General features: G+C 45.5%; 1 protein-coding gene across 2 annotated transcripts in view; it reads left to right on the plus strand.

The window, feature by feature from the left end:
- Positions 1 to 201: 201 nt before the first annotated feature.
- The window catches only part of CACNG2 (calcium voltage-gated channel auxiliary subunit gamma 2), a 52,775-nt gene continuing 31,203 nt past the window's right edge, over positions 202 to 21,773 (plus strand). The window contains exons 1-2 of one of the 2 annotated variants that reach the window (XM_069856910.1): positions 202 to 512; positions 1,055 to 1,200. In XM_069856910.1, the coding sequence (XP_069713011.1) occupies positions 1,059 to 1,200 (142 nt within the window). In that variant the 5' untranslated portion in view covers positions 202 to 512; positions 1,055 to 1,058. The other variant, XM_069856902.1, reaches the window with a different exon arrangement.

Consider the following 21,773-nt stretch of genomic DNA (forward strand, 5'->3'; position numbering starts at 1 on the left):
CCGCGCCGCCGCCCGGGGAGCTGTCCTTCAGCACCACCGCCGCGGGGGACTCGTCCAGCAGCGCCGCCGCCGCCGCCGCCGCCTGGATGCAGTAGCGGGGCCCGGGAGTCGCCGGGGGCCGCCGCGGGGCAAGGGGGGACGCAGCCCGGCACCGCTCTGCGCCCCGAGCCCGGGAGAGAAGCCGCCCCCCGCCACCCCTACACCTCCACCTCCGTCCCCCCCTCTCTCCGAGCCCGCCGCTGCCGGGAGTGAGCGTCGCGGCTGTGCGGAAAAGCCATGGGAGGCGAGACCTCGGCACCTGTTCAGCTGAAATCAAGGGCTTACAGTATACTGGGCAGTCTGGCTTGGTGGTAGAAGCGAGCAAAAGGAAGGAGAAGCGAGCAAGAAAAAGTGAGACAGGATTGGAGCAACTGCCGCTGCCGGGAAAAAAAAAATAAAAAACCAAGGAAGATAACTGGGAAGGAAAAGGATTTTCATGGCGCAGGCTGCAGAGCTAAGCAAGAAGACTGAAGGTTGCATCTCTGCTCTTACAGTCTCTAACTGTCTAGGTCCAGATAATGAGAGATTGTGTTGAGGATGCTGCTGCTGCTCCCCCGTTCACTGTGGAAGCCATCTCCAAATTAGCCATTACATATGGAAACTGGAGACCAGAATTTTAGAAAAAGGGATTAAGGCGTCTCGTTTTGGGGGGGGTTCTCTCTTTATTTGTTTGGTTTTTTCTTGGTTCTTTTCTCTCTTTTTTTTTCTTTTTCCTTTTTCCTTTTTTTATATTTCAACCAGAACGTTTCCGATTTAAAAGGCAAGCCTCCTCCTGTGTGATCTTTCTAATTTACACTCTTTTCCGTGGGCTTTCTTACCTCCCTTTTTTGATATCTATCTCTCTATATATACCCATTATATTATTAGTCGGAATTATTATTCTTTTATTTTATTAAACACACACACCCCAAGAATCAGAAGGCGGTTGGGTATTTGTATAATGAAGAATTATGGGGCTCTTTGACAGAGGTGTTCAGATGCTTTTAACCACCGTTGGTGCTTTCGCTGCCTTCAGCCTGATGACCATAGCTGTGGGGACCGACTACTGGCTTTACTCCAGAGGGGTTTGCAAGACTAAAACTGTCAGTGAGAACGAAACCAGCAAAAAGAACGAGGAAGTCATGACCCATTCTGGATTATGGAGAACCTGCTGCCTGGAAGGTATTTGATTCCGGATCTCCACACACTCACCCTTTCCTCTCCCACCACCCCATGTTCTAACCCCCACCCCCCGCCCCAAGTAAATCCCTCCACATTCCACCATTTTCTCACTTCATTCCTTTCACCATGGATCGAGAGCAGTGGGCTCAGCTCTCAGGGCACAGGGGCAAGAAGACAGGCAAAACATTCTCTTCTCTGTTCTCTTCTTCCTTCCCCTTCCGCACCCCCCTTCCCCCCAGCCTCCACCACCTTCCCCAAAAATTCACTTCCTCCCTTCAGCTGTAATAACGTGTGCATTACAAAAACATCGAGAGACCCTTTCAAAAAGCAACCGTGCAGTCTGCCTGTCTTCAGCTTGTTTGTATTGCCTGGGAAAGCAGTGCCAAAAATGCTGTATTATTGCTGTGCTCTGGCTGTAAGCACAGAGTGAAGTAATTGCTCTCTTTGCAAATGGCTTATTTGCAAAGAGAAGACTGGGAGTGAGGGGTGATGTGGGGAGGGGTGACTGTGAAGCAGTTTGAATGCAATTATTAGTTCACTTTAGGAAGGAAAAAGAGAGAAAGAGAGGCAACCCTGACATGTACAAAATGCCTCGTACGGTATATCTAACAATTCCAGTCATCTCGAGCAGAGTTCAGAGCATTTCGTAATGTCTATAAGCATTGGGCTGGGTGCAGAGGAGTCTATTTGGTGGCCAATTGGTTTGGTTTGGGGCTGGGATTTTTCCCCTGTTTGTTGTCGGGTTGTTGGGGTTTGTTTGGGGTTATTTTTTAAGGTTTATGGTAAAGGCTAAAAATAAACAAGTCTCTGAATGGAGAAATCAGCCCAAGTGTGATGTGGTGAAACTGAACAGCAACTCAGTGACATGTCTGATGGCAGAAGAGACACCGCCGCAACCAACTTCTGGAATCAGACGTTCCTAAGGGAGGGGGAAAGAAAAGAGGGGCCAGTGATTCGCTTTTAAATGCATGCTGCTCGGTAGTGCTATTGGCGTACGTGTGGGCTGGGGAGGTGGTCTTCAGCCTGCGCTGGAGGGATAGGGGCGACTGATGTAAATGCATGGTTTATGTTACACATGTAGCGAGAAGGAGAGAGCGAGAGCACAGGCGTGCACATTACAGCCCATTGTAAAACCCTGTTTGTGAATCAGCTCCCAGCTGGAGGGTGGATTGCTGGGGGTTTATGGACAGAAAGGCATAATGTCTGTGCCTGTCGGTGTCCACCAGAGCTGGGTGTGCCTGGAGCTCCCCAGTGGGAGAGAACGGGGAGTCGGTACCGCAGAACTGATTTTCTAAGACCGGTGCTGGGAGATAGAAGGCGGGGGTGGCAGGGGGGAATAAACTATGTATGTCCTGGTGTCTCTCACCAAAGCAAGCTAAAGCTGCTGTTTGGAAATGGTTGTGTCTGGGAAGAAGCACGAATTTCCCCCCCATTCTTGGTGCAAACGGTTGAGTGATGGCTGGACATGTTTTGAATAGCTAAGTGACTTCATTGAGCGATGGTCTATTTGACGCATACTGCATTTAGTGCCCTTTGTCAACCCAAACTGCTGCCTTTTAACATATCCTGCAGAGGAGCTCTATGCTGAATACTATATGCTGTCTCCACGCCAGAAAATCAATAGCAGTAAATTAATGGGGGATGTTTTAAACAGTCACTCACACACACACACGCATTTCCTCCAAATAGATAAATATATAGATATATATTAATAAAAAATTAAAAGCCTTTCACACAGCTATTCATTACAATCAGTGAAGGATACATCTTCTTAATTAAAAATTAATGAGAGAAGGAAGGGGGGAAAAAAAAAAAAGGAAGCCCAAATGCAAAGTCGTGTAGGGAAGGGAGGCTGTGGGGAAGAGCTCCCTTTCTGAGCTGTGTCCCCAAGCTGAAGGGTGGAGGGAGGCTGGGGTGGAGACAGCAGGTATGAGGACCCTGGTTAGGATCAGCAGTGGATTCAGATCATGTCTATCTGCCTACAGAGCTGTACCCAGAGGGACATGGTCTGAAGGGGAGGAGGAAGGGGCGGGTGAGGTTTGTCAGATCGGAGGAGCTTGGGGCTCCTTCTCCTTTACATCTGACAGGACCCCACAGGCACTGTGGAGAAGTGGCTTGCATGGCAAGGGAAAGTGCCAGGATGCTTCCAATTAAAAGGTTCAAAGTGCCCTCAGCCCTTCCCGCCCGGACACTGCGCTGTCAGCCCAGTCCTCCTGTCCTCCCTGTTGATGCTCTCCAGTAGGCTCAAACTGCAGCCCTGCATTAGGGGTGCGAAATGCAGCCTGAAAGCAAGCTGCATGGCATGGCAGGGTGCTCTGGTTTGCCCAAATCATATGAAGGATGACCTGTCCCATTCCCCCACCCCCTGGACGCTGGGCAGAAGCAGCAGGTGGGGCTGGAAGGTGCAATGCACTGCACAGGAGCTGAGATGGGCTCCAAGTCCCTAGCCTGAGGGCACAGGTTGCACCAGAACCTGAACAAGGGCCAGGTAGAAAGAACACCTCCTCAGAAGGCAAAGCCCTACGGCCGCATGTCAAGCAGGGCCTGACACGGATGCACCTCATGGGCCAACACGGCACAGGTCTGGAACTGACGCTGCCAGGATGCCTTTGCTTGTCTTCCTGCAGCCCCACAACCTGCATGGGCTGGTGACTGGCACTCTCTTGCTCCCTGATGAGCACAGCCCAATATCCCCACCAACCCCTGGACAGCAGGCTTTTTACTGTCATGCCTGATTTGCTTGCAGGGGGGTTCTCTTCTTTCTCAGCAAAAGGAATCAGAAAGGTGTCCCTGACTGACTTGCTTTCCCTGGTAAAAACTACCTGCCTGATGAGTGGGAGGGAGAAGAGTGCACCAGAGAGTCTTTTCCCTCATGATGTAGACAGTGGGCAGATTTGTGGAGGTAATAACTTGGTCCCAGGAGGCTGTAAAAAGGGCAAAACCCTTGGACTCCGCTCACATTCTGCCCACGGTGTGGCGAAGGCACCTGACAAAGAGTGTGAAATGCTTCTACTGCCTGGGATGGGTGTCAGGGCAGCTCTGTAGGGTGAGGGGAGGTAGTGGAGAGGAGAACAGGTGTATTTTTAGCAAACAAATAATCAAACAAGGAGTCCAAACCGTCTCCTGCTACTGGTAGGAAGCCTCTGACTGGGTTGTTTTCATTTTGGGGGATGTGGGGAAATGGTGGCATTAGTCAATACTGTAGGCTGTCAGAGTCGGTGGACTCCTCGTGTTCAAAATATTGTGCTAAATTGCCTTTTCTTTTCTTGGACAAGATATCCAAGAGGAGACATTGACATGGGGACTTGGTCTTGGGCTGCAGGCACAGATACGCTGTGGTCAGAAGCTCCTCCTGAAGCATTTGGTCTGAAGGCTTTCAATTTTCAGGTTCCTCTCTCTCCAGTCATTCAGTTCCTCACAGTGGGCTTTCAGTCAGCATTTTCAGATCTCTGTATTGCTCCAGAGGGAATGTCATTTAGGATGTTCCTCCCCTATCAAGATTTCTTACGCCCCTTTCCTGTGTCCTAGAGTGAGCCCACGTCCCTGAAGGAGAAAGGTGGTGTCAGTTCACATTACTGCACATCATACTTCTGATATTTCTTCCTAATTTTCTTCAAGATAATCCTTTCTCAGACTCTGAGGTTGCCCAAATGTGTCCCCAGGCCATTAAAAGATCTTTGTCCCTCAAGAGAAATGGCCTTTCTTAGCCCTTTAACTAGCTAGGCACAAAACACAGATGTACACCCAGCAATTGCAATCTGCAAGCTCATGCCACACATGGATACTGCACCTCTTACAACTTCGAAATGGATGCAGATCTTCCAGCCTAATTCCTTCTTGGCACCAAATGCTTTAAAACCATTTTTTATTATGAGTGATGCCTTGTCTAATTCTTTCATTAGGTCCTGTAGATCCCCTACAGTATCTCAAAAAGTGAGCGACGATGCCTTATCAAGGTCTTACGAAGCAAGCAAATGAAATGTATTTTATATCTGTAGGTTATTGGTTTTGGCATGTTGTCATTATTATTAGGAAAGAGATAGGTCTGGGAGGCTTTTATACCAAGAACGAGAAAGAGGAGAGTCCAGGGCAGGCAGGCATGAGTGATGCGCATGGGGTTAGACATCCCTGTAGATCTGACTGGTGTGAAGGCAAGTAATTGAATGGATGTTGGTGCAGAAAATAATTCCTGCCTAGAGACCCTTCCCAAGGAAAATTAATGAGCTGATCTGTTCCCTTTTCAGCTTGTTATATCTGAACAGCGCATGAGAGTTAAGTGCAGTTTCAGTGTTTGCAAAAATGTAGAGCTGACAGCAAAGCGGGGCAGGGCACAGGCAGTGGACAAGCTTCTGCCAGAAAATTGTGATGCTGCATCTCTCCTCACATTGACTTCTCCCACTGCTGTTTGCTCCTGGGCTACTTCTTTCCTTTCACGCCCATCTTATGAGAGTTTTTTTCCTTCTCTCCCCCTACTACCTTTCCCAATTTCCTTTCTTTTAGCCTTCATTTCTGTCAGTATCCCTAGTTTCACCCTGCAGAATTGCCTGCCATCCTACTTCCAAGGACCCACAAATTTGCCGGGGTCCTTTCCCCAGACTTTTATTGTCCTAACCCAGGGGTTTTTCTGAATATGCAGTGAAAATATTAGTAGATTAAGTCAGGGTCTCCATGTCTTTGCAATTCAGGACCAGGAACAGCCTATCACAGCCCTGAGATGCAGCAGGAGGCAATGGCCCGGCACATAGCTGATTGCTGCTGGCATTGCATCTGCCAGGGAGAAGGAGGATGCAGAGCTGGACAGGCCTTGAATGAAGAGGAAGACAAAGGATTTAAAAATTTGTGTTGGCAGATGGCAAGAGAGAATTACTCAGGACACTAGACTTTGGTGGGTTTGGTTGTTTGGTTCTCCTCTCAGCTTAAATTCACACCTGACTGTAAGTCAACAAGAAGCTAGGGATCTGAGGGGCTGAGACCTGCAAGCTCAGTTCTTGTGTAAGGTTTGAAAAGAAAATGCTGTTCCTCGCTACGAGTTGCTAGAACTGACTTTTAAATTGCTCTTAAATTATGAATCTTCCTACTGAGAGAAAAAGAGGAATGGGTTAATATTGTCCTGAAATGCACCAGAAATTGCCTTGCTGAAGAGAGTGAGAGCGAAATGCAGTGGGAGGGACATGGAGATGCAGTGTGGCAGCAGTAATGTATAAAGAAATTACACAGAGACAGAACAAATGTCTCTTTGCCAGGGAGACCAGGAGCTATTCCTATCCAATGTTTCCATTTTAACCCATCCTTTTCCCCATGCCGCCTTCTGAGCCCCTGTCTCACTTCACTGTGTTTTGCTATGATCTAAGCTAGAGTTTTGGGGGAGGAGGACCACTGAGGCTTAACAGCAGAATCTCCATATTTGTTTAATTTAAAAGCAGTAGCGAGGAGGTTGCCGTGGGGAGCAGGGAACATTTCAGACTCTCACATGGCTCTGCCCCCTGCCCCTGTTTTAAGAGCAGATTCCCAATCAAGCATACCCGATTTATCCCAGAGGGAGCCCTCGCTGCTCCATTCTGTGCTGCTTCTCCCTTCCATATTGCACTCGTTGTCAGGAGATGTGCTGCTGCCTTTCACGGCACAAAATCTTCCACCTTACAGGGGGCTCTTAGGCAGGGAAGGGGGTGCTGCTGGGGAAATGGGTTAGCAGTGGGGCTCTCACTCCGTCTCCTCCCCCTGCAGCCCTCATCCCAGGGTGACAGCTACCCAGCAGGGGAAACACAGTGCAGAACAGGTCAGGGATACACAGAACATACTGTAAATACAATACACCTAAAAGTTATTTTTCCCTTGCCTGTAAGACCCCAGCTTTTTCCTTGCCCTCCATCTTTGACTCATTCTATCCATCTCCATTTTAATTTGTTCTTGTTTCCCTACCCTGTTTTTCCTATTTTTTCTTTCCCTTTCATCTTCATGTCTCTTCTGTGCTTTCTCTCAAAAGCAGCTTTTCCTTCATTATTTCTCAGTTTCTCTCCAAGTTCTGTGAGGCCTATCCCCCTCGCTCTTTCGTCTTTTATATTATCTTGTCCTTGTTCTCCTCTGTCCCTTTTGCTCCTGCCATCTCATCTATCTGTTCTCTTTCCTCTTCTCTCTGCCATCATTTCCCCCTGGCTTTTCCCCATCTCACATACAGTCGTCCCCTGCCAGCCAAAGGACCCCATCCATTTGGAGCTGTGCTGCCTCTCCTTCCTAAAGCAACTCTTTTCCGACCCCTCCCTGGCTCTCCTGCTCCTCCTTTCTCTGGCCAGTGTCCCCCCTTCTCGAAGCATTGTCTGACACTGGTTGCTGTCACTGTCTTCTCTTGTCCTCAGGGTAGCCCAGCTACCTCTGATGGGGGTGAGACCCAAGTCCCTCCTTTTGTTCCCTTCATTGCTCATTGCCCGTGGTCAAACCAACATCCCTTCACTTTGCTGCCTTCAAGCTCCCGTGGCCGGAGGGCTCACTGGCAGCTCAGTTGATGAGCTGGCTCATCTGCATGCAGCCAGCAACTGGGCTGGAAGGAGCTCACGGCAGCCCTAAATACCCTCCCTGGCAACCCTCAGACATGGATCAGGACAGGATCCAAATGGAAAATAAGGGTCTTTGTAGTCACAAGCCTGGGGCAGTTGTTGTGCACTACAGTGAAAGATCTCCATTTGTCAGGATGAAGTGCCTCAGCAAGCAGTGGTCCTTTTCAAGATGTTTAGAGGGGGATGATTTTCTCTGAGACTCTCAGGAACGCTCCAGGGGGTGAGGTGAATGGGGCTGGGGGTCTCTTGATGATCATCTGAATGAATCTCAGTGAGTCAGGACAGATTGTACCGTTGACTTGGGGGAAAATGGGGGTTTTGTACCATGCAGGGCTCTACATGAACCATGGCAGCTCAATGGATGCCAGAAAGAGAGATACCGCTGTCATTGGCCCAGTGCAGCACACAGCTGCAGATAGAAAACCCACCACCAGTAAGTCCCTAGGCATAAGGAGCAGAGCAGAGAGATAACAGAGAGTGCAGGAACAAGTGTTGTCCCAGGAGGGGATTTGCAAAGTCAAAAGAATTTTCATAAAAGGGGGACAGGAACAAGGAGGAGTAGGGAAGACCAGGTGTATGAAGGCAGCCTGCAACACTAGACATGTTTGCTTGGAAAAGGAGGTGAATGAGAGGGAAGTGATTGGATTGTATTGAATAATGAATGGGCTAGGGAAGATGGATCAGTAGCTCTTGATTTCCCCATTTTGTAACACACAGACAAGAGGACCTGACATGAGTCACCGGAGACCCAGTTATAGCTTTCTCATTTGATGCATATCAGGGCAGTGGAGCTCATTGCCACTGGAGCTCCTGTGGCCAAGATTTTGACAACATTTAGTAAGCAAGTGGGCCTTTACGACAGAGTTCACAAAAACTAAGCATCCTCCTAATGGATGTGAACAGTATTTTGGATGTTTCATAATTCAGCAATTAAGCCAGTCGCCATAAAAACTAGGATAACATTTCACAAGGGCAATCTATCCCCTATCTGACTGCCATGTGCTTCTTGCCTCTTCCCTGAAACATTTGTCAGGGATTAAATGGAGCTCAGATTTACTTAGTCTGGCATTTCTTTTGTTTCTAGGTGCTACGCTGTGCAGTTGCAATATAAGATGCAAACTAGGGCCTGCGTTTCTTCTGGTGTCAATGACTGCCCTAATTTGACAAATTCACAGCAAGTTTAGATATTTCTATCACACTTTGCCAGGAAGGATCTGGGATAGAAACCAATTAAGAGCGTATGGAATTAGGTGGAGTCCTTTTTCTTTACACCCTAGGGTATAAAGTAAGTAGTTAGCAATGAAGGTGCTATATATGTGCAAAGAATTATTATTGTTGAAGTCCCTGCTTCCCAGAAAGCAATAGGCTTTGGGTCTCTTTGATGCTATCATGACTAAATTAGAAATGAGGTTGTCTCTTTTCTCTTGTATCTCTGGAAATGATTACTGAACTGGCATCTGATGACGTACAAAACTATAGTGTTTCTATGCACAAGAGATGAAGGTCCGATCCTCCCCTCATTTGCACTGATGCAACCTCACTGATTCGGATGGAGCCACACTGATTACCCTGTCCGCGTACACATTGGGAGAATGAGGCTGAGGAAGGGTTGTGTGTGCTTTAAACAGCCATGCCCCGAAGGTCACTGCATGTCCCTGCTTTTCCAATGCCGTACCAAATAAACTAGGGGCTAAATTCACTTCCAGTGTGAGTGGGTTGAACAGTCCCAAATTTAATGAGACTCTTCACTTATTTATGCCAGCTGTTCACCCAGTCCAGCAATTCCCCTTTTTAGCTATTTCCACTTTCCTAGTCTTAAACCCTCATTAGAAAAATTCAACCTGGCTGCCCTCCCTGTGGGGCAAAAAACCTCTTACAGACTCCTCACTTGGGATCAATGAGTGCGTAAAATGGCAGACGTGACCATGAACCCCTTCGCATTCACCTTTCTTTTTTCCTTCTTCCTGCATTTCTGTCTTTCATTGAATCTGTTTCATTCACTGACAGCTTTCTGTCTCCCAGTCCCATTTACCCTCTTTGTGTTACAGAAAAGCTCTCCCATAAAATTCCAAACTACATGATCAGAGTTTTCATAACAAGCCCTGCAGGATAGGTGAAATCCATTTCTGTTTCTGTGGCACAGGCTGCTGAAGTTTTTACACTAGCTTCCTATCAAAGCTATAACTCCCTAGAGAAGCATATGGACTTTATCCTGCACCTCCTTTTCCCCCAGAGCATGTACTCCTGCCTGCTAGCTGTGAAAAACAGAAAATGAGGATGGTATACAAAATCTTGAGAATGCAATGCCATTCTGTCCATGAGTAGGAATTTTTCTGATGTGTGTTTTTGCTAGAAGCAAACAACTATAAGTTTCTGATTTAGCTTGTTGTATAAAGTACACATTCTGTCAAATAAAGAACAACACTATCCACCTCCGTCCCCTGGATTTTCTATCCCTTTCTGATTTTTCTCTCCTTATTTCTCAGTTTTCATTCTCCCCCTGAACATGATTTTTTTTTAGTGTTTGTTTTATTTTTCTCCTCCCACTGCTTCCTAACTACATTTCATTCTTAAATTTGCTACCGCTCAGAGAACGTCTGTCTTTCTTAGGTTTTGTTCATACCACCAGCGTAGCTGCAGTGTGACAGATTACTTTTGAACACTGAATATTTCCCAGGTTTATGGTCATGTTCATTCAGTGTCATAGACCAAGCACTCTCAATCAAACAACTTTTGACCCAACCCTATTTGCTGCCTTCTGTAACCTAACTGTGATCTGTCCATTGTGAACAGCAAATTTCTGAGAACCTGCTCCTGGAGCTATATTTCCTTCTGAAGATTTTATCTAATACTTTTCTTTCTTGGTTTCAATTCTTCTTCATTCTCTCCGAGGCTCCTCTTCAGAATTCACTGTATGTTCTTTTCTTCTCTTTTTCTCCACTTCATCTCGCACATCTGCCATTTTCTCCCCCAGCCCGTGACCCTGATGACATTTCTTCTCTTCCCTTTACATTTCTAGCCCTCAGTCCTTCTCAGTAGGAACCATCCCTCTTGATCCCGTTCTGTTCAGCCTCTATGGAGAGGTGGTGGAAAAGGGTTGACAACTAAGTGTGTGCCTGTGTGTGGGTGTGTGTGTGCGCACACATGCACATGTGCATCTCCTCTCAGATATGGTTGGTATGAAAGCTGGGTGGTTGAGATGAAGTGGCCTGGCTCTGACTTTTGCCTTTCAGACAGACATGAGGAGTCATTTCCAAATGCAGATGCCCCCTAGAATTGCCTTCAGAGTACACGGTCTCAAGGGATCAATCATCAAGAATTTCTGCTGCTTCCTTTTAGATTCAAACATTGCCCTTTTCCTTAGGCTGAGGGTCATGGTTTTTTGAAGGGCAGTGGAAGAATCATGAAAGAAGACATTTTTCTCTTGCTCATTTTCGAGTGAGGGAGTGAATGAACTGTGATAAATATTTTTCTGTACATAGAGCTGTCTCAAAGAAGTGGCAAAGGAAACAGATGGCAAAGGCCCTTTATAGGCAGCTGCTGTTGTCTCTTAAGGTGTTACCAGCACAAGAAAAGTGGTTGTAATTGGGGATCTTCAAGATCAGCAGCGCCTGAAAGGACTTGAGCAGGAAAGAATATCACACAGAGTGAAGTGGTGAGGGAGGTGAGATAGAAATCAAATATTCAGAGACTAAAGAATGGTCCTTGAAAGGTGAAATAAAGTACACTGAATAGATTGAGGCAACTATGAAGTTTTACTAAATGGTGTGGCCACAGGATGGAAGGTTTGCCTGCATTTGGGAGTTTATACTTGGCCACAGACAGTGGGAATATTGTGGGCCAAGTGAAGAATGTGGTTTAGGGTATTTTAGGGACTGATAAGAGGGGCTGATGTCCAGAGGAAATAGCTGAGTGAGAGACAGATATCCCAAACACACTGTGGAAATGCAGCCAGGGAAGAGAAGTCCAGAGATAGCTAGCTCCAGGTCCCTGTCTCCTTCAGCTTGCTTCAGTGCACCCCTGCAGTGTATGATGACCAGGTGCTACAGTTCAGTGTAGAAGCCTCTATCCCAGATTGTCCTCAAATAATTTGCCTGCCTGAAGACCTGTCATCTCAGTTTATGCAGCACAAAGAGAAATTATAAGTTGTTCTGTAAAACAACAGAAGTGGAGACACGTAGACATTCTCTCAAGAAATAACCAAGGCTAGACTCCTTCGTGACTTCCACTCTGGAAGTGATCGCACAGTGGGCTAGACCCAACATGGAGTTGTTTAAATCTCTCCTGCTCTTCTTGTTTCTCAAAAAGCAGGAGCCATGTATCCCTTTCAAGGAAGAGAAAAATCACAGAGAAGTTCCATAGGAGGCTTGGGAAGAAACTAGGGAGGATGACAGATTCTGTCATGAAGTGCAAGAATTTGGGGTAGCAGAGCAGCTATGAACAGACTTAGTGTTGGGGATTAATTGGAGATGCACATTACAGTGTCCTCCAGCTGAAACTACCTCCATTACAACCATACTCTAGCACCTCGTAGTCTTGAAGAAAACAGCTGCCAAGAGCAGAGCAGAGCAGTGCAGCTGTTTTGCTGTTGGGAAGGGGGAAACAGAGAAACTAATATGTCTACCCTGCTGAGTGAGCTGCAATGCAAACGGCAGCACAGCACCCGGGAAAAGCATGGGATGACAATTTTCCTAAATTTCAGGTGACCACCTAATCATTGCACCACTCTTCTCCAATCATCACACCACTTTTCCCCTTTTCAGATATCACTTTGTCTGTGTGTTCACAGGAAAGCATAACTCAGAAAGTCAAAGAACAGCTTTCCAGGAATTAATTCCAGGGGCTGTGTAAGATAACAGGAGAAAGGTGTTTTTCTGTATGCTGCATCATTATAGCTTGGCCCACATTTACAGGAACAGTGAGGGGAAAAGCATGCAGAGCAAAGCAAGACTGCGAGAAAGAGCACTGTGTGGATGCAAAGGCACTGGAACCAGGGAGGATTTATTTTCTTCTGCAGAAATTGAAAGTATGGGATGTTTCTGGGAGTAGACTGACTCATCCGTGGAGGAAAGCATCTCTGCATGCTGGAAACAGAAGGATGATTGGGGCTGCACTGGTCTGTGGCAACTGGAAAGCACAGCTGACCAGACAGAAAAACTAGGCACAAGGGTACTCAGGACTCGGCCGTGGCATGGCATGGCGAGGTGGCGATGTAACAGGAGTGCAATGCAAGTGCTGTAAGGAGGTAATTGAGAAATATGGTCTGAAAGAGGTGTGTGAGTCAGGAGAAACCCTGGGAATCAGAGGTAGCAAAGACTTGAATTGCTGAGAGGAGTAGGAATATCAGCTGGAGCAAATGGATGGAGAGACAGACATCCTCATCCACCTTCTCTGCCTTGTGGAATGGGATGGATTTTCTCCTGTCTGATTCCAACATCTGCCACCCCTAATGCCCTTTTGTCCCTCCCCCCGCTGCTCTGGCCCATGGAAGAAGGTAGGGTTTACACACACATAGACAGAGCAAGATCAATGACACAAACCAACCAACCATGGACCCACACCACTTTGGAAAGTATGACCAGTGATCATGGCTCCTTGTGGTAAAGACTGACAAAGGAAAGCTGAAGAGAGGAATCAAGCTGGAATATAATTTTCTTTCCTGAATTGGTCATGTCAAGGAATTTATCTGTGTAAGAAACTCGAGGCAGACATGGGCACCTCCTACACTGAGGTTCTCTGCTGGTCTCACAGTGATAAGCACACGAATTTGTTCTTCTGGAGGGTACAGTTTTTGTGACAGAGGACCCATGGTTTGACTAGATCAATGTTTGTAAAGCAGGAGAACCAAAACTTAATGCTCATCTCTGGCTGCTGCTTTTCAGCACGGGGTCTCTGACTATTTCATATTTTATTGCCATTGTAGCTGCACCAAAACGCTTCATGTAGGGTGGAAATACCCTTATGCTAGACACCATACATACACAAAAGCTGTCGGCCCTACATCAAAGAAGTGACAATCTAAGATGACAAATGACATATGAAAGGCAGCAAAGCAGAAGACAGAAAATGTGTAGAACTTGTTTCTGCATTGTTGCTTTTGACATCAATAAGAGGGTATTACACCTAGAACTGACTTCACCTTGTTCTCCAGGCAGAGCGTAATGCAGAATACGCCATGTCTGCCCAGCACCAGGCAACGCCAGAAGGACATACCCAAATAACTCTAAGCAAGCTAGCTTAGATATTTCAAGCCCTGATGGCTGCTCAAGCGTGGTGCTCTGCACGGGCAAATTAGCAGCATGTCTGAGAGCTGTCAGGATGTGGCGCTTACTCAGGTGTGCTGCTTCCAAGGCCCATGCGAGGTCATATTACATTGTGCCATGGAGACTTATAGTACGAGCCTCTCTCAGCTCTCAATCCAAATATAATTCCTTCATCCCCAAAAGAGCATGACTATGTGATTGGAGGGGGTTTCCCCCCTACTAGGTAACCGCAGGTGGTCTGAAAGAAATGAATGAACGCATGTCATTTTGGTTCCCTTGAGAGGGTTACTGTACTGTTTGGGGTCCTGAATGAAAGTTTGGTCCCAGATGTGTTTCTGAATGCTTGAGAAACCTGGAGCCAGAAGATGTCATCACAGCTGGATTTCTCCTTTGCCATTTTAGCAGGCAAGGCTGAAGGACACAGAGACTAATCTCCATGTGACCTGCAGATCCTGTCCTTTCACATGAGGGCTGAAGCTTGCTGAAAAGGCAATGCTAGAATGCTTTTTGCCCATGTGGCATCTGCCCTGGGGATACATGGCCACTTCTCTCTCTGGGGCTGTCATTTACCAGTGAAAATTCATTGGATTCATGAGAAAACTGCAGGATTTGCCAGCAAAGAAATAGTTTGTTCTGAAAATAAATAAAATCTGATCTGGAGGTGGTAATTTACTCAGGCACCCAAGAGATCACTTATTTTGAGTATCTTGTTTAATTCTCACTGAGACTGCTAGTTTTCTGTCATTCTTGATCTTAGTTTTCTTGGGAAAAGGTGTAATACATTACATGGCTTCTTCCCTATAATAAAAACAAAAGAAGGGACTCAAGGAACTGAAAGGCTCCATGCCCTTCACTTCACTGAGCTGCACCACAGCAGGGACAGAGGTTGAACCCACATGCAAACAAACTCTCAGGACCTATATGAAGCCCTACTCTTCTTTGGGATCTATGCAAAGAATGAGATTTCTGCAACAGATACATAGTCAGTAGCTTTTCCCAAATAATGAACTAATGAGAAATACTAAAAATAGGCTGCATTGGAACATCAGTTCAGCCATTTGGAATGTAGAGCAAATGGCACTGAATGTGTTTAATGAAGTGAAAGAGCTTTGTTTTTAATCACTGAGCTATTGATAAATTGTTGATAGGTGATCAAATGTGGACTTTGCTTTCAAATGTTGTGACTTCATGAACCTGCCAAAACCCTCTTGAGCCACCCTTGTTCCTTTCATTGCTAATACAGTAAGACTTTCTGCCCTTTTCAGTACCTAAAATAACAGTAAATGTAATGTTGTCTTTTTTTTCCAGATAATAAACATTTAGCCTCTGGGCCAGTGATCAATTTTCAAGAATAAATGGTCATAGTTGTACAAAATCAGACCCTGGGAACTGGGTCGGATATGTGAGAGAAAATGACAAGATGGGAGGCAGATCAGTTCACGTGTCCACATGCTGCTAAAAGACCACACCATTAAATTAGGAGGATGGTGAGAGCAAATGAGGGAGAATCTGTTTTTTAATTGTACAGCAGCAAAATGAGTGGGGAATTGGGGCAGAGCCTACAGCTGAAGGGAGATTTAATTTTCGTGCAAGGAAGGAAGTGAGCTGGGACCTCATGGATGTTAGACCAAGCGACATGCAAAAGGAGTAGCGTAAACTGAGGCTCTAATAGGAAAAAATAGGTTTATTATGAGGGTCGAGGCAATATTGTTTAATCAGTTTAGTTCATGACAGATCCCATTTGTTGTCCTTCACATGTGGACTTGATTTTCCAATGTGTCTGGATTATACTGAGTCCAGAATGACAGAGAAGGAGGAAAGTCTTAAACTGCCACATCATTTGCATGTCCCTGAACATGTCATCCAGGATTCCTCTTATATACTGAATGTCTTCAGGAGGAATTTAAGCAAATTCTTCAGTGTTTTACACTATTAAATGGGGCAAAACAACTGGAGTGAATTTGAGGACCAAGCTCTATATCTGTGCTCTGGCTGACATACACGAAATACACTAGTGACTTTACTGGGCAGTTTGCTATGCAACTTCAAGATATCTTTACTTGTTCTTCCAATGCAGAAGAACAGCAGTGTCTTTCTCACATTCTGCAGGAAAACTCAAACCATATTTAAAATATAGTTTACACATTTTACAACAACATTTTAACACTGGTATGCTTAGTACACACTGTCCTCAACAGTTCCATGTTAATGTTATTGGGGGGGGGACACATCATCCAACCTGTGCTAAGCCAATATGGTAATTAATCAGTTGATCGAACATTTGTATTCTGATTATAAACTCTCAAATTATTCAACCCAATCCCATTAGGAACGAGGTTTTTCTTTTAACCTCAACTGCAAGTCAGCTTGTCCATTAATTACAACATGCTCATACCTTAGGGTGATGAGAGCAGCAGAAAAGCCTAAATGGGTTGTTAGTAAGTGCTACAGGTAAAACAGAGATGTGTTTCATTAGTGTTGGGAAGATTGGCTACTCTTTAATTGGATGAATCACCCAATGCGTGTGTCCCCAAAGCCAATCAGAGCGTGCCAGTTCAGTAGAGCCACAGTGAGCAATGCTGTGCTGCGTCATTTGGCATTCTCTGGTGAGTGATTAAATACATGTCATTTATAATAAATCAAATGTTGTCACAGGGTCAATCTGGTGGGTCATGCTAGGTTATTGTGGTGATTTTGCACTGATTATATCAGGAACTACTGTGTCATACAGGTTTTTGTGAGGTTGTGCTGGGTTCCTCATATACCATCTCTTGAACTTGCCAGGAGCCCTGCAGGAGTACATCAGGAGAATGATGAGCAGGGTTTGCTGTGTAGCCTTCTAGTGCACCTGGATATGGCCTCTTCTCACGGATGAAGTACCTCTTCTCTGGAAAATGTGCATTTGTCTCATTTATTAGTTTAAACAGCCACTATGACTTTTGTGATTTGTCTCCTCCAAAAGGACACGTGTCCAAGGCTCAAAACAGGCAAGATCTAGTCTTGAGACAGTGACTTCTTTTTTTTTCAGAACAGAAAACATCATGCTATTCCATTTAATTATATTGCTGCCTGACTCCACAGAGTCAGAAAGAGATCCTGCCCTCTTCTAACATTGCTGCACATTACTGGTTTAAGTGGCTACTTGGGGATCATCCTTTTACAGGGAAACTCCCACATAGCCAAGAAATGAATAAACCTCCCCTCAATTAGGGGATGTGGCCAAAGGAACAATACTATAAGTAACAAGATATTATGTTCCATGAGTCCCCTGATTCATTGCTACTTTGTTTTGAGTTGTGATTTGGTCAGGTATATGTTAGAACAGCCCTGAGGTGTCTCTAACTTGCATCAGAGACTAAGCCAATCTCTTCTGGTCTGATGGCCAGAAAAGATACAACTGCAATACAAAACTACCTTTAACCTCCACACTACCCACCTCATTTCAGATAAAACTGAGAAAACTGGAAAGCCACAGCTTCCCTACAGAAGCTGCTTTGAATGTAAGGGTTTAAAATGCTGACAATTTTATGCATAGAAAGACAATTATGAGATTTTCTTGAAGATCATTGTGGCCACCTGTGAAGTCTGTTAGGTCTGGTTAGGTGAGTAGTAACTGATGCTTGCTTTCACACAGAAGGAGCATCAGAATAGTCTCAATAACATTTTTAAACCTCTCAAAATAAATTTGTTTTCCATTACACACATGGCACTTCCAGAACAGAGAGTGGAAAATTGTGGTACGAAGTTTTACTGGTACAAATCAAGATGACAGATGATTTACTGAAGGAAATGTCTGATTATTCATCAGTAGAATCAATGTTGCTTGTGAGGTTTCAACTTGTGCTTTCTATGCATGTCATTAGTGTCCTCACCCCACAGCAACAGAAGTTCTTCTGCCTCTGCAGGTTTTTTCAGTCCTTGATGAATTTCATCATGCAGTGCTCCTGCAGCATGAGAAAATGCTCCCATGCCCATTCTGTACTTGGAAAATTTCAGACATAAGAAGGTTAAGTGTTTAGCCAAGTATACACAAGGACAGTGGCAGAGTTATATGCACTTTTTGCCAAGTCTTGGTCCATAACCAGATCACTCCACCATCTTTCCAGAGTGCTGTCTACCTGGCCCTACTGCCTATCACTCCACAGAAGGGCATTGCCAGTTTTCCAAGTGTGAAGTACATAGCTGAACTCTAAAGCACCGTGGAAATGTCGTAGATTACAATCAGTAGTGTATTAGAGATGATTCAAACTCTACAGTACTTCTTGCAAGCTCACAGATCCTTTGAACATGGGAGGTTTCTGCAGGAGTCACATAAGATCTTGCTGGTCTTCTAATGGAGTCAGTGAGTGAGCTAGGAAAAAAGTTATTCCCTCTGCAATTGAAATCAAACTCATCTTTTCCTCAGCAGAGCTATTTTAAGTCATTCATTATTATGTTTTTCTCTCCAAAGCAGGGCCTGTTTGATGCTCAGAGGTTGTCAGAACCAAAGGGGGGAAAGAGAACACTGTGGTATTGTTCTTACTGCAACTGCAGACATACTTGGTACCTTAAAAAGATTTTATTAAAAAACAAACCAAGTCTACAATGCTTTGAGTGAGAAGAAGAAAAATAGCAAAGGAAAAAAGAAAAAGAAAATCCGTGCTGTTGAAGTCTCAGGCAGTGTCAGGGAAGTAAGGTCTAAAGTTGACAAAAGTGAGCACAAACCACTGATTCTTATGTTCAGTGATGATGCATGTGAGGCTAAGACACAGATTATCTCATTTAACCTTCATGATGTAGAAAGGATCCAATACTGAGTTCCTGTGTACATCTGTGGCAGATGGTGTTTAATAGCAACTACAGTCACTGTGGGTATGCCTTTCCACATCTTGCTGGATTCCAGCTTCATCCTCAGGCTTTCCATGTCAGTTGTGACTCACCTGGGGAAATTCTCAGGTGTGCTTTTCTACTGCAAAAACGAGACATGGAAATGCATCCATATTAACTTGCCACAGCAACACAGCCTCATGTGTGCTGTGTGATGCAGGCAAAGACACAGTTGGGCTCCTCACATCGCTTCTTTTCTTCCACACACCAGCACAAAGAATTATCTCACTACAGTCCATTCATTTATTTCTCCACCTGCTCATTTGGAGCTCATCCAGAGAAGGGCAATGAAGCTGCTGAAGAGGCTGGAGAAAAAGCCTTATGAAGGGTGGCTGAGGGAACTGGGGTTGTTTACCCTGGAGATAAGGAGACAGAGGGGAGATCTTATCACTGCCTACAACTGCCAGAAAGGAGGTTGTAGTGAGGAGGGTGTTGGTGCCTTCTCCCAAGTGACAGGTGAAAGGACAAGAGGAAATGGCTTCAAGTTGCACCAGGGAAGATTCAGATTAGACATCAGGAAAAATTTCATTGCTGAAAGGTTTATCAGTTACTGGCAGAGGCTGCCCAGGAAGATGGCTGAGTCCCTATCCCTGGAGGAATTTAAAAGATGGGAAGATGAAGTGCTCAGGGATACGGTTTAGTGGACAGGTACAGTTGGACTTGATGACCTCAAAGGTCTTTTCCAACCAAGCAATTCTACGATTCTATGATCTCTGGTTTATTAATTTCTCATTCATGTTCAGCAAGTGCCTTCACTTCCCAAGCATGTTCCCTGATCTTTCCTAATGTCAGCTGTGGAGCTGAAAAGGGATTTTCTAAGTTTGATTGATCAGGTTGTCACAAACCTGGCTGGGAGCCATTTGTTGGACATTCATCAGACTGCTACCACAGAATCCAGCTGCTGAGTTTCTAATGTGCTTTTAGCCTCCGGAGCATAAAGAGAGACAAAAGCACTACACCTACCTGGACACCTCCAGAAATGCACACAGCCTTTATCAACCATCCTCTTCTGAGAACTTGACTTCCTACTGCAGTTGCCTCTCCCTGCAGTCTAGCACAACTTCCCTAGGTAGCTGAAGTGCAGTCTTTCACAGAATCCTATTAGGACATATGAGCCTTCTGGCTTATATTTTAATTCATCAGGGACTTCTAGATGTAACAAATGTGTGATAAAGATGAACTTTGCACATATTGTCTGTATCTAGCATCTCTCAGAAAATACAGATCATGAGAAAATGGCAAACATGTTCCCACCCACCTCTCCCTCTCCCGTTGTCTCAGTGGGGGATCTCCTGCCTTCACATTGCCAGCTCATAATTTATTTTTTCTGAACACAGAATCATAGAATCATAGAATCATAGAATCATAGAATCATAGAATCATAGAATAACCAGGTTGGAAGAGACCCACCGGATCATCGAGTCCAACCATTCCGATCAATCACTAAACCATGCCCCTTAGCACCTCGTCCACCCGTGCCTTAAACACCTACAGGGAAGGTGACTCAACCACCTCCCTGGGCAGCCTGTTCCAGTGCCCAATGACCCTTTCTGTGAAAAATTTTTTCCTAATGTCAAGCCTAAATCTCCCCTGGTGGAGCTTGAGGCCATTCCCTCTCGTCCTGTCCCCTGTCACTTGGGAGAAGAGGCCAGCTCCCTCCTCTCCACAACCTCCTTTCAGGTAGTTGTAGAGAGCAATGAGGTCTCCCCTCAGCCTCCTCTTCTCCAGGCTAAACAACCCCGGCTCCATCAGCCACTCCTTGTAAGACTTGTTCTCCAGCCCCTTCACCAGCTTCGTCGCTTTTCTCTGGACTCGCTCCAGAGCCTCAATATCCTTCTTGTGGTGAGGGGCCACAAGAAGGTTATTCCCTTCACTAAATTAGGATTTTTTCTTTCAAAAACCATTCAACCCCTCTCTGCCATACATTGTCTCCTGTCTCTTGATGAAGTTTCCTGTTTTGTTCCTCGCTCAAGCCTTTCTTTAATCCTTTTCATCCTTTCCTGGCTTTATTCAGCTTTTTGAAATGAACGTAGTCCTCAGCAACCACACCACCCCTGTGTTCAGCCTCAGTTGTCACCCATTAGGGTTCAAGGACCAGCTATTGTCAATGATGTATGAAGGACCCTTCTGCCTAACAGTGAGCAGGCATCCGCACTGATACTACTCCCATAATAACAGCAACTTAATAATACCATGACATCAAGAAGAGTGCACAACTCATGCAAAGGTCCCACATCAACATGAGGCTCAGGACCAGCTATTCAACAGCTGGCACCCAGGGAAGAGGTATTTAAACCTCGTGCTGTTCTAGTGGTGTTGCAGGCTCAGTAAGTGCAATGACTTTGAAAGAGGTAGAGATAGTTGTCTCAACAAGCGATTAAGGCCTTCAGCTGCTCATCTGGCAAGTGTTCAGAGCTGCTGGTTCTGGAGGACACTTGTCTACCTGGATCTCCTCCACCCATTCAAGTTCCTTGCACAAGAGTTTAGAGCACAAAGACAAGACCAGGACACAAGTTATCTTCCAGCTGTCACATGAGTCAGGGATCCAGTGCACAGCATAACCTGTATATTTTTATAGAAGGAAATAGGTGGAAGCATCACATTATCTGTGGCTGCGGCTCAGCAGATGCTCCATTGGCACACTACAATTTATGAGCTGTGCTGCGCAACGATTTAGAGGGTTGAGGACAGAGTACCTTGGTTTCATCAGGGACATGGAGGTAAGGGAAGGCTTCCCATGAACAGGTTGTGGATACAGCTTAAGGTATGAGACAATTTTCCTACACTGACATGCCCACACACAGACCAATGCACAGATCACCCTTGGAGTAAGGATTTCTTGATGGGCTCTTATTATAAATGATCCTTGGCTAAAAGCATAGATAAAGTAATT

Source organism: Phaenicophaeus curvirostris, chromosome 1 (assembly GCF_032191515.1).
Source record: "Phaenicophaeus curvirostris isolate KB17595 chromosome 1, BPBGC_Pcur_1.0, whole genome shotgun sequence".
Lineage (NCBI taxonomy): Eukaryota > Metazoa > Chordata > Aves > Cuculiformes > Cuculidae > Phaenicophaeus > Phaenicophaeus curvirostris.